This window comes from Trichoderma harzianum, assembly GCF_003025095.1.
Source record: "Trichoderma harzianum CBS 226.95 unplaced genomic scaffold M431scaffold_4, whole genome shotgun sequence".
NCBI lineage: Eukaryota > Fungi > Ascomycota > Sordariomycetes > Hypocreales > Hypocreaceae > Trichoderma > Trichoderma harzianum.
Genome location: NW_020209252.1, coordinates 739,779 through 753,558, shown reverse-complemented (window position 1 = coordinate 753,558; position 13,780 = coordinate 739,779). Strand labels below are relative to the sequence as shown.

Here is a 13,780-nt window from a genome sequence, read left to right as displayed (position 1 = left end):
CAGCCCAACAACTGCTTCGTGGAGCATGAGCGAAGGCGATTGGGACTCATGTCCCGCTTTTCCAACAGTGAGTGCGGGACAACCCATACGTACATGACGTGGCGAGATTAGAGCCCTCGATGATATTCATGCCAACAAGGAGTCGGGAACCCAAAGGACGAAGTGGTTAAACCGGTATGTCTTGCAGGCGAAATTGGGCGTTGCGTGCCAACAAACTTCCATCAATATGCAGCAGGATTTGGCACGTGTGGGCATCACGAGGTGCTCATGCGTGTCCACCAGCGATATTCAATGCATGCGTAATGAGAAGAGCCTCATATTACATCAGCTGTCCGAGATTGGAAAAGCCCTTGGTATATCTTCCCCAAAGATTCACACCGTGTTCCGGGTATTGCCTCGTGTAATGAGGAATACTAGCTCTCTTTTCTCAGAGTAGCTCTTCTCCCGGCAGCTCTTCCCTCAGGATAAGCCATTTCAACTTCAATTTGTGGACAAGGCAAACAGCCACACACATAATTCACTTCTACACGAAGAATATCTCCAACGACGGCCACCATGGCGAGTCTGCCTTCAATTACAAAAAGCTTCAAAGAATACACCATCGGATGGATTTGCGCCCTTCCCCTGGAGGCAGCGGCGGCAACCGCTATGCTCGACGATGAACACAAGAAGCCTTTCGACTTTATTCAACCTCGCCAAGACACCAACGTATATACATGGGGCAATATCGATGTCCACAACGTGGTCATAGCATCGCTTCCTGCTGGAGAATACGGAACTACATCGGCGTCAAATGTTGCTACAACATTACTGATGTCCTTTCCTGAGGTCCGATTTGGGCTCATGGTCGGTATTGGAGCTGGCGTCCCCCGCCAAGACAGGGATATTCGACTTGGCGACGTCGTCGTCAGTGAGCCCAAAGGAACCAGCGGTGGCGTTGTGCAATATGACTTCGTCAAAGCTATCCAGAATGTTGTCGACGTTCTCCAAGGGGGGACGCTCAAGCGTATGGGCATGCTAAACAGACCTCCCACGGTGCTTCTTAACGCAGTGTCTGCTCTGAAAAAACAGCACGAGATGCGGGGGATCACCCGTATCCCTGAATTCCTCCGAGCCATGCTCAAACGTAACCCTGGTATGCGCGAGGCCTACGTCTATCAGGAGGCTCATAATGACCGGCTGTTTGAGGACTCTTGTGGACACATTGGAGATGGTGACTGCGCCTCCACCTGTGACCTGAACAAGGTAAAACCACGTAACCCCAGGGTTTCCGAAAATCCCAAGATCCATTATGGAGTTATCGCATCAGGGAATACACTCGTTAAAGATGCTAGTACTAGGAAAGTGCTTGCGCTACAGACGGGAGAGGACTGTATTTGCTTTGAGATGGAGGCCGCCGGACTCATGAACACGTTTCCCTGCTTGGTCATACGGGGCATATGTGACTATGCGGACTCGCACAAGAACGATACGTGGCAGCGGTACGCAGCAGCAACTGCAGCAGCCTGTGCAAAAGAACTGTTCCAGCATATTCCGGCACAGGAACTCACATCCAGTCCGTCGGCACAGGACGTGCTGAGACAGAGTGAGTCTCTACCCGGTGTGGTCTTCAAGTAATCTGTTCGTGGCGTACTGATGTTATCAGGCGGCGAAAGCCATGGCTCTCCTGCTGTAGTTGCTCCCAGTTTGCAGCCGTCTCCTCTTACTGCCATTCCTGCTGCTCAGCAGTCGCCTTCCTACTTCCCTCCACCAGCCCATCAGCAATCAGGCCCTGATCTTAGTGATCTGATCGCTCAGGTTGTCCAATTGAATCATCGTATTCAAAACCTAAAGGCTACTGGTTAGTTAGGCCTTGTAGAATACGTGCTATTGACAATGAAAGATAACAATGAATACTAACGGTCAACATACAGATCTTGCTGGCTCTCCACGATCGAAGCAACCGGTGACTCCCCCTGCCACCCCTCGCAGTCAGTCGGAACCACAACTTCTTCAAGAAGAAGTTAAGAAATTGGACGGCCAGATCGCCGATATTGAGAAGCTGATAAAGGGCTTGTCGGCGCGAGCACCTATCTCTACCAACCAACCACCAGTCACAGCCGATCGACCAAGTCGTGGTGGCCGACCCTCAACGGTAAGATTGGCTGGGGTAGTCATTTGAGAATAGTATTGGTTTTCTAACTATTGTTTCGTTAGGGATCGGTCGGTATTTTCAGTCGCACATCTCTTGACGAGTCCTTTACGAGGGATCCCGTCAAGTTCAGAAGAATTATTGAGCAGTTTTTCAGGGGTCCCTGGCCGAGATTTTTAAACGATTGGGGAGCCTCTCGCCTCAAGCGGATTGAGAAAGAGGTTATGCAGCCTTTGGGAATCCAATACTCTATTCGCTACAGGGATACTGCCGCCTGGACGAATGAGAGATTGCCGCTCAACGAGAGGTTGCGGGATTTCATTTCGTCTCTTGATAGTGCAGCTGATCCCAAATCTTTGCCCTGGAAAGTGTATAACCAATCTATCCTCAGCTTGAGTATAGTCTGTGAGGATTATTTAGGCCATGAGATATTCCGGCGATAATAGGAACACCTAGAACCCACTTGAATTCAATATTATTGTATCTCTCGGACTTATTAGGGTCGAAAATACAGTCCTGCGACTCGCCTTCAGGTACGGAATGCCTGTGAAAAAAAGCTATATATAATAAAGGGCCGATAGTAATAACATCCTTTAACGCTAATTTAATTCTCCATATTTCACACTCTGCCCACGGACTAAAACATTAATTGTATATTCTAAATGCCTTATTATTATATTGTGAACGAAGTGCGGTGGGAAGAGTGGATATTGCTGAGGTCGCTACACACATACTACTATAGTAAGTGTGCTAGGGAGTATACCGGGCTGAGGGTTTTTAATCCAGCTTATCGGCTGTCAGCTACAAACGGCTCTTAAGTCAGATAAGCTAACATATAGAGGGTCTTCCCTGCGGTAACTAGAGCGGTTTGGCTAGTGGACTGTTGTACTGAGATTTATTGAAGCCTTCTATCTAGGCGCCATGATAGTCCCATATAGCAACCAAAATATAGCCTCAAACTAGGTATATCTGCCATGGAGAGAATACGTGATCCTGTCTGTTCTTCCAGAGTCAAGCTAATAAGAGATAGATTAGTAGTCAGTTGGATGACCGTGGCGCACACCGGTTTCAGAAGTATCGGCGATATGAGAACTCCCAGCGCCTCGTCCAAGCACATACGACCATAGGTAGTGGAGAATTCGGGGTCTCATCAAGCTCTTCTCTCAAGTTAGATGTCTTCATTTTTTTGCATCCCAAGTCTTTAAATTCAGAGTCGCATGCTTCTGTTTGGATGAAAAAGGTACGCAATGGTGGCAGGCCATGAATCGATCCATCGTGGCACTGAGGGAGCGAGTGCTACGCCACGGAGCATTCAACAATATGTACAAAACATAGAAGCCTTTTTACTGTTTGTATAGTCAGATTTACGGTAAAATATTAGCCTTCACAATTTTTGATCTATCTAATGATATCCTCACGGAGCAATAGTAAGTTACTGTCCCGGACTCACACTCTTCTGCGCAGCTTTAAACGCCTCGTCCCATTGCTCCAGCCTAAAATTTACCCTAGACAAGAGCCCCAATCTGCTTCTCCGGTTCCACATGGCCTCCATTCACCCTCTTGATAAGCATTCCCACGACCTTGCACACGTACACGAGTTCGCCCTGCAGCTTCAGGTTATTACACATGATGGCGCCGTACGTGATGGCTATTACGCCCGCAGTGCCGCCCATCAGACTAACACGACCAGAGTACGCGAGGGACAGTATGCCGCTCGTGAAGTGCATCGATTCCGCAGCCATGATGGGTGAAATGTCGAAGACGTTGATCATAAAGTTCTGTTTAGGAGAGTGGCTGCGAGTACTCGGACGACGACGGTTTCTAGGGTTGCATGCGGTTTCGGCCGATGCTCGACTTGCAAAGAGGTATCGAGTAAGTGCAAAACAATGACTCGATGCGTTGGAAGAAAGAGAGGCTTCCGAAGCCATTGTCGATAATATCAATCAGCAAGTTGTTCTAAGCTGGCTGATTTTACAATGCTTATTGCTTGGCTGCTGGAAAGCCCATAGTCTAAATTGATCATGACCCTGTTGATGAAGACCGCTTTACCCAGATATCTCCTGATCCCATTTACATTCTTCGCTATCTTCACCTTTATTGCCCACCGCTTCAAACTGGCTCGTACAAGTTCTCCACCCGATGGAAATAGAGCTATTGCTGCTGCAATATAATCGTTTAATTCTGTTGTACATCCGTTATGAGGTAGACTATTAAAAACAGCCTGTAGCCCCTTTAATCGCTTTCATCGTGAATCATTTGCGAGTCAATTGTCTTTGGACGCCTTCGATGGGTCCAGGCGCGAAGTGCGCGTCCAACCGGGAATGGCTCCGCGCTGGCCACACACTATTTCTACCTGGCGGCCAAAGAAGCCAAAGACACAATTCAGAGACGTAACTCTTGTAGGTATCGACATTGACGAGCTTAAAGAGCAACACGGTCTGCCGGTACAATTCCACATTGGTATCTCTATCCTACACACCAAGGATCTGCATAGTCTCTGCCACACTTCTTTACCATGGACAGAATCGCAAGCAAAAGTTATACGATCATATCACTGGGTTACTCAAGATCCCACTTATTTTTGCACAAAAGATAATCGCTTTTGCTTTGGTAAACATAAATGCATTCCGCTCGCCAGCCTAAAGGAGAATCTGGAGAAGCTTCTTAAGCCACATCATCCAGTGATCCTTATCGCCCACGGAATCTCTACGGAAAAAAAACTTCTTCAAGATCTTAACATTAATCTTAAGCCAATTTTCATAATTGATACAACAAAGGCTGCTCACTATCCCCTCCAGGATTCTCGCAATTATAGCCTCAAGCTACTCCTACAAGTCTTCGGCATCCCCGTCACAAGCGGAATGCTTCACGTCGCTGGTAATGATGCGCATTTTGTGCTTAGGATTCTACTTATGATTGCTGTAAGCGATGTACGGCGAGAATCTAAGGATACCCCAACGTGGGTGCCCGTATTCGAGGCGATTGCGCGCGCGCCGTTGCCACAAATGCCACTGACACTACACGAAAAGGCGGTGATTGGAAACCGGAAAGCGAAGGGTCTCGAGCGGTTGGCGGAGGACAGAGCTCAAGACCAGGCACGGTGAGCGAATGTGCAGAAGAGCAGACAGCTTCAAGTTGACGGCCGTCATCTACTAATGACCTCAAGGAGAGACCACTGGCGAACAACGGTGTTTGTATGGTTTGCATGGTGTTCTTATACTTTCTCTTCTTCTTTCGTTTCATTAGACGCAATCTTTCAAGTGCTGGCTCACGGTCATTCAATCTCGATTCATCTCGGTCTCCGCTACCTTTGGGTCGATGCTCCGTGTATTATTCAAGACGACGTTGAAGACTGGGAGTGAGAAGCACAGGTCATTGCGTGTGTCTACTCTAATGCATTGATCAATATTTCAGCCCCGGGGGAAAGGAGGACGCGATACTTCTGAAGGCTGCCTTGGTTTACGAGAGCTACACCAAGGAGTCGTTCCGCTGGACTTTCAAGACGGGAACGGAGACCACCACCAGGTATTCGCAGCTACTGCCACGCAGATCGAGATGGGATCCCTATACGAGATTCGGGTGGCCACCCGACAAGTGTGAGAGGCTGGACCCTGCAAGAGCGGATTCTCGCGCGGCGGACACTGCGTTTTGGGCGAGACCAGCTGTATTGGGTGTGGATGGGGTTTCCAAAGTGAGGATGGGGTTTCCGAACCTTACAGCTTGAAATTCAGATTTGGGACTGAACCATAGCCTAAGGCTACATGTAATCATCTCTAAGACCAAGTATATATAACTATATTTATTAAAATATACGGGATCCTGTTTCCACCTCATAGACAAGCCACTAACCGGCAGATTAGTAGTTAAGTGGGTGACCATTAGCGAACACCGGCTGTTGTATGTTTTTGTAAATTTTTTGAAGTTTTGGCTGCTGTGTTGGGAGCTGGAATTTAAGTCCGAGTTGTCGAAGTCCTGGCACATACGACCATATCCATTAGAAAATACGGGATCCCGTCCGCTCTCCCAGAGTCAAGCTAATGAGAGACAGATTAGTAGTTGAGTGGGTGACCATCAGCGAACACCGGCTGTTGTATGTTTTTTGTTTTTTTTTTCCCTTATGCCAGATCATGATCGTGTTGTGTTGCAGAGAGCTGAGTTGAGCGGCTGTGTGGTGTGATATTTCCGTATACGGTAATACGTGGCTGCAGTCAGCTTGGCTCTAGTGCCATCACCGCTAGGGATTAAGCCCAATCAACTCAATCCTGGCTGACTAAAAATTACAGAAACTCAGGGGTACAAATACGAAGCATGTCTGTTCTTGTCGGAACTTTTCTCAGCAGAGACTCGGCAAATGCATTCGTCTTAGAGATAACCCTGCTGATTGTCGGGATTTTGTTTAGGCTTATATTTAGCTTAGCCCACTCACATGCCCGCGGAGTTCCGTGGGCAAATCATATGCTCTAAGATTCTAGGCCATCGTATTCCGTTAGCGATCTAGCGATCCTTCACTAAGACCTCAACCGGATCCTACTCGTTCAGCTCATCCGCTGTAAATTAAATACGGCTCCATTTCCCCTTCTTTATTCTGACGTAAGACCTATGTCGAGGCTAACTCTGTCTTTCAACTGTCTGCAATTCTACCATAGTCAACGCCTATGGACGGATTTTCACCGCCTCGAAATATTGCTGGCAGCCAACCGACATTAGCTTCACGGCCCCCTGCCCTGGATTTTCTTAGTTGCTCCAATAGAATCTTCACAATACCTTCCAGTACTCGTATCATACCAAAGCCTTTCGAGCATGAGGTAATATGTTGAGATTCGTATTAGTACTTGCATTCTTCACGTCAGTTAGGAAGTGTATATAAGTCAGCTCTTAGCTGCCTTCAATAGTCGACTGGCTTAGTTCCTCTTCACTACAACTCTCTGCAACTCATTCCTCTTCAACACTTTGTTCCAGTACCCAACCAATCTACGACCATGATGGGCATCAAGAACATCGTCTTGCTCTCTATTGCAGCTCTTGCTCAGATTGGCAGCTGCACACCTACAGGCCAAATCGAGCCACCCATCCCAGAGGTTTGTAATATTGCACAACATCTCATACTATCCTTTACTAAACAGTACATATAGCTCGCTCGTCGTGCGCCAAACACTATCTGGATCTGGGCTGGCCCGTAAGTTCATTTCAGTAATACTGGTCTGCCGAACAGTTGCTGACTTGTAAAAGTAACTATACCGGCCCAAGCCAGAGCCTGACTTACAACACCGTTAATGAGTGCAAGGCCATTGGATGGGACACGATTGGATCAATTTGGTTGCCAGATAGTAAGTTTCATATCGGAAAGCCTACAATGTTCATTGCTAACACAGTTCTCAGACGTTGTCTGCACATTTACCGTCAAGCCCGGCGACTGCCAGGATGATGTTGGCAACTTCCGATCCCAGACTATCTTCCCCTCCGGCCTGGCAGATATTCGCCAGTGGTATGAGTCAAGAAAGGCCGATTTCCCGGCTTACTGGTTCCACAATGCCCGGTCAATCCAGTGCGGTGGAGCAAACTTTTAGAGGAACGGCCGAAATACTATGTCTTGTAAATTTAAGCGACTATTATATGGCACAGAGTAAATTGCTCGAGAAGATCTCACAAAGATAGGCATAATGAAATCCACGTCATAATTTCCAACAGAAGTGCCAAATGCGGGACCTGAGGCAGCAACAGAAAATTTCGGCACAGGCACATCTGGTGCTCTACTTCCATGTAACCAGTAGATACAGTCTCACTATCCTCCTTACAAGTGCAAAAGCCCATTCATTTCAATATTCCCTTTTAAATGGGAGACGGAGAGGTATTCGTAGCCTTTTTACTTTTAATTGTACAAAGTACAGCACTGGCGTTGGTAGAATGTCGCATTAGTATTGTTAGGTTATAAGCATTCCTCTTGGCTAGCTCACAATCCACCCAACACGAAGCACGGATCCTATGCATACGAGTACAATTTTTCTCTCCTCAAACGCCATCAGCAGGCCAAAGATATCTTAACTTGTTCTCTATCCTTCTTCTAAGCTACGCTTAGAGGCTCATCACAATCGGTATGTAGACAAATATATTGCGACATGTCCTACATACGAAGACCATATCATAACTCCTCACAGCCTCGCCATGCCCTGAGACGCCCACCCGCCCAAGATCGGCTAACCACTACCCCGGACGTATTTCAAAGGGTTGACGTTCGATACGCCCCGCCGAGTGTCTGAGAATAATATCCTACCTCAATAATAAAAGGCCGACCTACGGGCTCCGAAGATACGAAGGCTCACATCTCAACTCATTTGTCTTCCCCTTCGAAAACACCTTACCATCACCCCGAGCGGGCTCGACACCCGGCGTGGCTCATAGCCACCGGTCTTTGGTATGATGGGGTTCTCAGATTTGCCCGAAAGGGTTCGCTTCGATATATACAAGCGAATGCTGGTGATGGGGCACCCAATCTATCTTTTTCAAGACAATGGATCTCGAGTAGAGACATTTGCGCCCGATATACCCATTCGCTGGCTCGCCTTACTACATAGCAATGGACAGATATACCGTGAGGCGTGTGCAGTGCTATACGGTATGAATCGCTTTACTTTGGTAGATACAACGCAGCAACAAGTTGGCCTCCTTCAATCCTTCTTGGACCGCATCGGACCTGTGAATACAAATTTACTCACTCATTTATGTATCAATTTCCCAGTCGTGGAGAAAAGAAAAGGTCAATCCTGTGAGGTCGAACTCCGGGAAGATAGCCAGCAGAGCTTACGACTTCTTCAAAAAAGATGCGCTAACCTAACGACACTGGAAACTTTCATTCACGGCAATAATTCCAGTTTCTTGACCGAGCCATGCGAGGACAATCGAGCTGTTCATTCGAGAGGCATTGCTGCGAGTTGATGAGCAGCTAAAAGCTATTTCTTCGTTGAAGCAGGTCATTGTCAGAGTCTACGTTGGAGCTTTGGCCTCTTCTGTAATGGATATGATGAGAGAGCTTGGATGGGTTGTCGTGTTGGGTGACCGAGAATGTTAGTTTAACACGGGATTGGCGTGGATTGAGTGAATCAGGGTTATGTACATGTAGTTGGTGGTATAGGGCCGAGTCCTAACAGACAGAGCTTACAGCAGACACCAAACATCGACATATTCCTCAGAACTTAAGGTCACATCTATCAGCCAGTGAACCCAGGTCGGTGTGCACATCACAATTTTAATAAAGCCACAAGAACAAACAAGGTAAGCAAGAGTCAAGTGTGCTGGGACTGTCCTTCACACAACAGCTCAGTCCTTAATATTTTTATTCTTCGGCTGTCACTCTACAATTCCAATGTGGTTTGTGCAGACACTCTCGCCATCAGTTGTGGCTGAGGTTTGGGTCCGTCCAATAACTCGGCCTCAAGCTCCGCCATTTCTTGAGCTCTATCTGTCAATCGGCGGATAACGGTACGCAGTTCCTGCTCGCAGCCATGCATAGAAACTTATTGTCTCATCGGTCCCCACCCATGATATCTAGCATATGATCGATGAGGTCAAATACCACATCCCAGCTCTCACGGTATTATCAGAGGGACTATTAGACCATCGCTTTATGATTAGTTGAAGAGACCCAAAGGCCTGGAGATGTTGGCCTTGTACTCTCAAGGAATAGCTTCAGCCTAGACAGATCACCCCATTGGAGAATCTGATCTGCAGCACTCATGGCTGTATTCGTGAGATATTGGTCGCATCTAAAATCTGGGTTCTCGAGGATCTTCCGCAACATGGTTTCCGAGCCGTAGGTCGACGTAATATCGGGTGCATCATCAGGACTGCTGTCGAATATGAACCTGGGCTTGGTCTTGTAACCTGGACGGCGGCTCTGTCTGATCCAGCTATGCAGTCTGGTTGACCCTAATTGTAGCTCAAAAATTCTCAAGCGGTAGCTACCCAAATTCGCAGACACCCATCATGACTTCTCAAACAGGTACATTTCGACTGTTTGTGCCTCCGATCCTAGGACAGGGAGTGGCAATACTTGCTTCGCCTGCATTTTCCAGCCCGCTTGATCAAGAAGTCCAAATACCGCATTCTCAGAAGAGTGCCGGGGTTTCGTCCCAACAAAGACCTTGGTCGTAAATGATGACTCTCCCGTGGCCTTGTTTACGTTAAAAGAGTGTAAGGCTGACAGTGTTTCAACCAAGGAGAGAAGCCCATCTTCGTTGTAAGTGCAGTCACTTAACACGATTAGATCCCAACGTCGGGCTTGGACTTGCGGCCCGAAGCGGCCTTCCCTGCCGTTCTCCCAGTCCAGGTTCTCATACAGCAGTTGGGCAGTGTCTTCTCCATTCGTGTGCGCATTCTCTTGCAGGCGAGAAATATTACGGCTTGCCCGGGCCTCTGCGTCTTCCAAGTCGGTCAGCAAGACGGTACAACCTCCAGACCCAGCCGGTCGCATATGTCGGAGCGCAGCGAAGAGACCAATGCCTAACGTGCCGACACCGCAACCAAGCTCCAGAATGTTCAATTCGCCGGCAGTGCACAATATGTCTCGCATGGCGGTCATGGTCACCTCTTGATTTGAGGCGTAATTTTTGCCTGCGGGAATGCCAGCGACAGCGCAAAGCGTAACCAGTCCTCCGTCCCAGACGTGGCGAGCCATACTCTCACCCAGCTCTTCCTCTATCTCGAGAAACTCTCCTCCTTCATTTTGGCCGCTGAAATATAGTCTCCGTGTACAAATATGGTCGTCGTTATGTCCTTTGGGGCGTATTTCTGCCCATACAGGCATGATTAGCCCCCCAACTTCGTCCTGGGCAGAGTTGATAGAATCCATGAGTATGCTCTGCACCCCCGTTGCTGAAAGTGCTGGTTTAGCACTAATACATATTTCGGTCTTGGAAGAGGCCGCCAGCGTCTTTATAAACTGTAAGGGAAGATTGAGACTTGGCTTGAGAATTCTCATGCCTGGCTTCCAGACCAGCTCACCACGTCCAGTGAGAGCCCATGTCGTCTTGCCAGCGGAGGACGCCACTTCAGCCGTAATGATTATCTCGAGGGAATCTTGCACAAACAGGAGCGAGTCGCTCAGGTCCGTATTTATTGTGATGACGAGGTCTAGTCGAGCCTTGGAGCCGCTGATGGCCAACTTTGGCGGTGCGAGAAGGCGGATGTAGTGCATCGTTGACAATTTCGCGTTATGGACCAAGCACCAAATGTTTCAATGTTATGAGAACCCCAGGATTTTCGCTGTACTGCAGATGCTGGCGGCCTGAATTTTCACTGGCAGGCACTCTGCGTATGCAATCGTTATGTTAACGAAAAGCTCATGGCCATCTTTGCGTAGGCTTGGAGTTTTCGCTGCTGAAAATATTAATCAGGTACATGCTGATGCCAGCGAAGCTAACTCTGATTGGTTGGAAAAGGCGGGCTCAGGATCTAGCTATGGTAATTGTCAAACGAACTTTCGAGAAAAAATCCCAGTGGACATTATGTACTTTCTTGTACACAATTCTACTTTGAATAAGTACTCGTTATATAGAAATAGGTGCTTATAAAAATGTCCCTAAATGTAAATCATTTATATATAATGAACTGCTCTGGATCTTATTGACACAGGAATGGCGAGACCATGGAAAGCATAAATTTAGGCGTAAACACTAAGTGCGAGATCCAAGGCGGCAACGTCTTCCACCGACTCCCTCCATAATTTTCCAATAAACTCTTCTCCCTCAGGAGTATTGAGAAAAGCAGCACCTCTATTGATTGCTGTCAGTGTATGTTATAATGGTCTGGTAAACATTTTCGAGTGCACGTACGGGTCAACTTTGTTATGTTGCAAAAACTTGCCATTAGTTTCAGGTCCCGCAACGACGCTTGCGAAGATCAACGTTCGCGCTCCCTCTTCCACTGTACGAGCCATAGACTTGCGTACGAGCCCCATTGGAATCCTCAGGTAGAATGGAAGATTTTTATCCAGCCCCGTTTGCACAAGGCCAGGACATGGGTTGTTGACGATGACTTCGGAGGGCGCCAATGCAGCCAGGCGGCGAACATAGGCATTGACAACAGTTTTGGTATCAGCATAACGAAAGAATTTGCTAAAAGTAGCTTCATCATCAAAGTGGCTGAGTACCGAGCTGTCAGGCGCTATAGGTTTTTTGGATAGAGTATTTTGCTTAATCTGGGTGGCAGAGCCCGTAAATGTGATACGAGAAGGCAATCCTCTAACCGCGGCGGTAGATCGCAAGAGCGGGAACAGCTCAAGACAAATGAGAAGGTGGGTGTAGCAGTTCACTTAAATCAATGGAAAAATAATCAGCATTTTCTCAGTTCTGTACAGCCGTCGGGTCATATCTCCTTTTTCTCTCTCACCTTGCATGTTCCGCTCATGGTTACTCTTGCTTTTCTCATATCCTAAAAAGACCTGTCCACCATTGTTCAAGAGGATATCAAGTTCCTTGACCTCATCCTTCACCTTCTTAGCAAATCGGAGTCCAGATTGGTAGTCGTCGAGGTCGAGTTCGAACACTTCGATCAAGGCGTCGGGATTGGGCGTTTTGACGGTAGGGTCAGCTCGGAGGGATGCTACGGCGTCTTTTCCTCGAGCAATAGAACGACATGCCAGAATTACGCGAGAGGCACCCAGTGTAAGGTATTGTCTGGCAGCCTCGTACCCCAAACCAGCATTGCCACCGGTGATGATGACCGTTTTACCACTGACATTGACCTCACTGGGAGTGGGTGGAATAGGAGGTTGGCCCATCGCACAGTCTAAGAGGACAAAGTCGGATTATGATAGTATGAGAGCAACAAAATCTTATAAACAATAGATGAGCGTCTATATGATGGTTTGGTGGAGCAAATCCATAGCCTTTTTATACACCGCGAATGACATTTTCGAAACCGATCCTCAATTTTAGGCTGGCGTACATGATGTAGAAATGAGGCTATGTCGACGCGACGCCCTGCACTGTATGATCTACTTACACAGAGATCCAAGGGTCTTGGTTCACCAGGTGCTAGTCAAACATGTGAATCAACTAGGCGAATACAGATACACTAGCAACGGAATAGGCAATGATAGTGGTCTGCTATTGGTGATTGAATACATGTATTCTCAGTCGAAGGATTCCGGACTTTGTAATCAAGGAGATGGAATAAACGTCCGCCCCACATGATTGCAAATCATTTCCACCTCATCAAGATCTAACGATCGAATGCCGAACAACTCCATTGGTTAAGCCATGTACATAGCCCTTGAAACTCCGCTCGCCTATACAAGTGCCTAATATCTATCCTGATCCGATCCGCACCCAAGTCCGCAGCTGAACACCGGACAGGCTCCAGGTAGACGTCGTAATATACAGATAGGCGACAAACATGGGGTTCGGAGTGCTTGAACATGACACAAATGCCGTTACCCGATGACTGATTTCTGACTAAATAGTTCATATTGAGAATGTTGGAGGACCAAGTCCGCATGAAAGATACCTGGATGAGCTTCAATGTTGAAGACATCTAATTGCCTCAATTATTGTTGCACTAGTATAAGCGAATTCTGGGCACTGTTAGACAAGTGAGTAGACCGACGGAGACGAAGTTATGAGACATAAATGCAGATGTATCGCTGCCTGTAGA

General features: G+C 47.6%; 7 protein-coding genes across 7 annotated transcripts; 4 read left to right on the top strand and 3 right to left on the bottom strand.

Annotated features, from left to right (window-relative positions):
• Positions 1–555: 555 nt before the first annotated feature.
• M431DRAFT_492934 (hypothetical protein) lies at positions 556–2,574 on the top strand (the record flags this gene model as incomplete). The annotated part of the gene is made up of 4 exons (XM_024917057.1): positions 556–1,585; positions 1,646–1,840; positions 1,914–2,134; positions 2,197–2,574. 4 exons carry the CDS (start codon positions 556–558, stop codon positions 2,572–2,574), a joined length of 1,824 nt encoding a protein of 607 aa, XP_024776138.1.
• Positions 2,575–3,636: 1,062 nt separating this feature from the next.
• On the bottom strand, positions 3,637–4,059 carry M431DRAFT_15131 (hypothetical protein; the record flags this gene model as incomplete). Its single annotated transcript, XM_024912837.1, has 1 exon — positions 3,637–4,059. One exon carries the CDS (start codon positions 4,057–4,059, stop codon positions 3,637–3,639), a length of 423 nt encoding a protein of 140 aa, XP_024776137.1.
• A 393-nt stretch (positions 4,060–4,452) lies between these two features.
• On the top strand, positions 4,453–5,235 carry M431DRAFT_492933 (hypothetical protein; the record flags this gene model as incomplete). Its single annotated transcript, XM_024917056.1, has 1 exon — positions 4,453–5,235. The coding sequence occupies one exon, from the start codon at positions 4,453–4,455 to the stop codon at positions 5,233–5,235; it is 783 nt and encodes a 260-aa protein (XP_024776136.1).
• A 1,810-nt stretch (positions 5,236–7,045) lies between these two features.
• On the top strand, positions 7,046–7,802 carry M431DRAFT_518220 (hypothetical protein). The gene is made up of 4 exons (XM_024920362.1): positions 7,046–7,209; positions 7,264–7,307; positions 7,361–7,458; positions 7,511–7,802. Exons 1-4 carry the CDS (start codon positions 7,111–7,113, stop codon positions 7,696–7,698), a joined length of 429 nt encoding a protein of 142 aa, XP_024776135.1. The 5' UTR covers positions 7,046–7,110; the 3' UTR covers positions 7,699–7,802.
• Positions 7,803–8,264: 462 nt separating this feature from the next.
• Positions 8,265–9,320, top strand: M431DRAFT_550565 (hypothetical protein). Its single transcript, XM_024921321.1, has one exon. The coding sequence runs from the start codon at positions 8,546–8,548 to the stop codon at positions 9,062–9,064; it is 519 nt and encodes a 172-aa protein (XP_024776134.1). The 5' UTR covers positions 8,265–8,545; the 3' UTR covers positions 9,065–9,320.
• Positions 9,321–10,109: 789 nt separating this feature from the next.
• Positions 10,110–11,321, bottom strand: M431DRAFT_81186 (hypothetical protein; the record flags this gene model as incomplete). Its single annotated transcript, XM_024923010.1, has 1 exon — positions 10,110–11,321. The coding sequence occupies one exon, from the start codon at positions 11,319–11,321 to the stop codon at positions 10,110–10,112; it is 1,212 nt and encodes a 403-aa protein (XP_024776133.1).
• A 394-nt stretch (positions 11,322–11,715) lies between these two features.
• Positions 11,716–12,905, bottom strand: M431DRAFT_111413 (hypothetical protein; the record flags this gene model as incomplete). The annotated part of the gene is made up of 3 exons (XM_024911796.1): positions 11,716–11,898; positions 11,959–12,436; positions 12,515–12,905. 3 exons carry the CDS (start codon positions 12,903–12,905, stop codon positions 11,787–11,789), a joined length of 981 nt encoding a protein of 326 aa, XP_024776132.1. The 3' UTR covers positions 11,716–11,786.
• Between the last annotated feature and the right edge of the window lie 875 nt (positions 12,906–13,780).

Bases quoted from the DNA above. Each gene is read 5' to 3' on its own strand.
- M431DRAFT_518220 (XM_024920362.1), top strand. From the start codon at position 7,111: ATGATGGGCATCAAGAACATCGTCTTGCTCTCTATTGCAGCTCTTGCT. The intron at 7,210-7,263 runs GTTTGTAATATT...CAGTACATATAG, and splicing joins TCGAGCCACCCATCCCAGAG to CTCGCTCGTCGTGCGCCAAA. The intron at 7,459-7,510 runs GTAAGTTTCATA...CACAGTTCTCAG, and splicing joins ATCAATTTGGTTGCCAGATA to ACGTTGTCTGCACATTTACC.
- M431DRAFT_550565 (XM_024921321.1), top strand. From the start codon at position 8,546: ATGATGGGGTTCTCAGATTTGCCCGAAAGGGTTCGCTTCGATATATAC.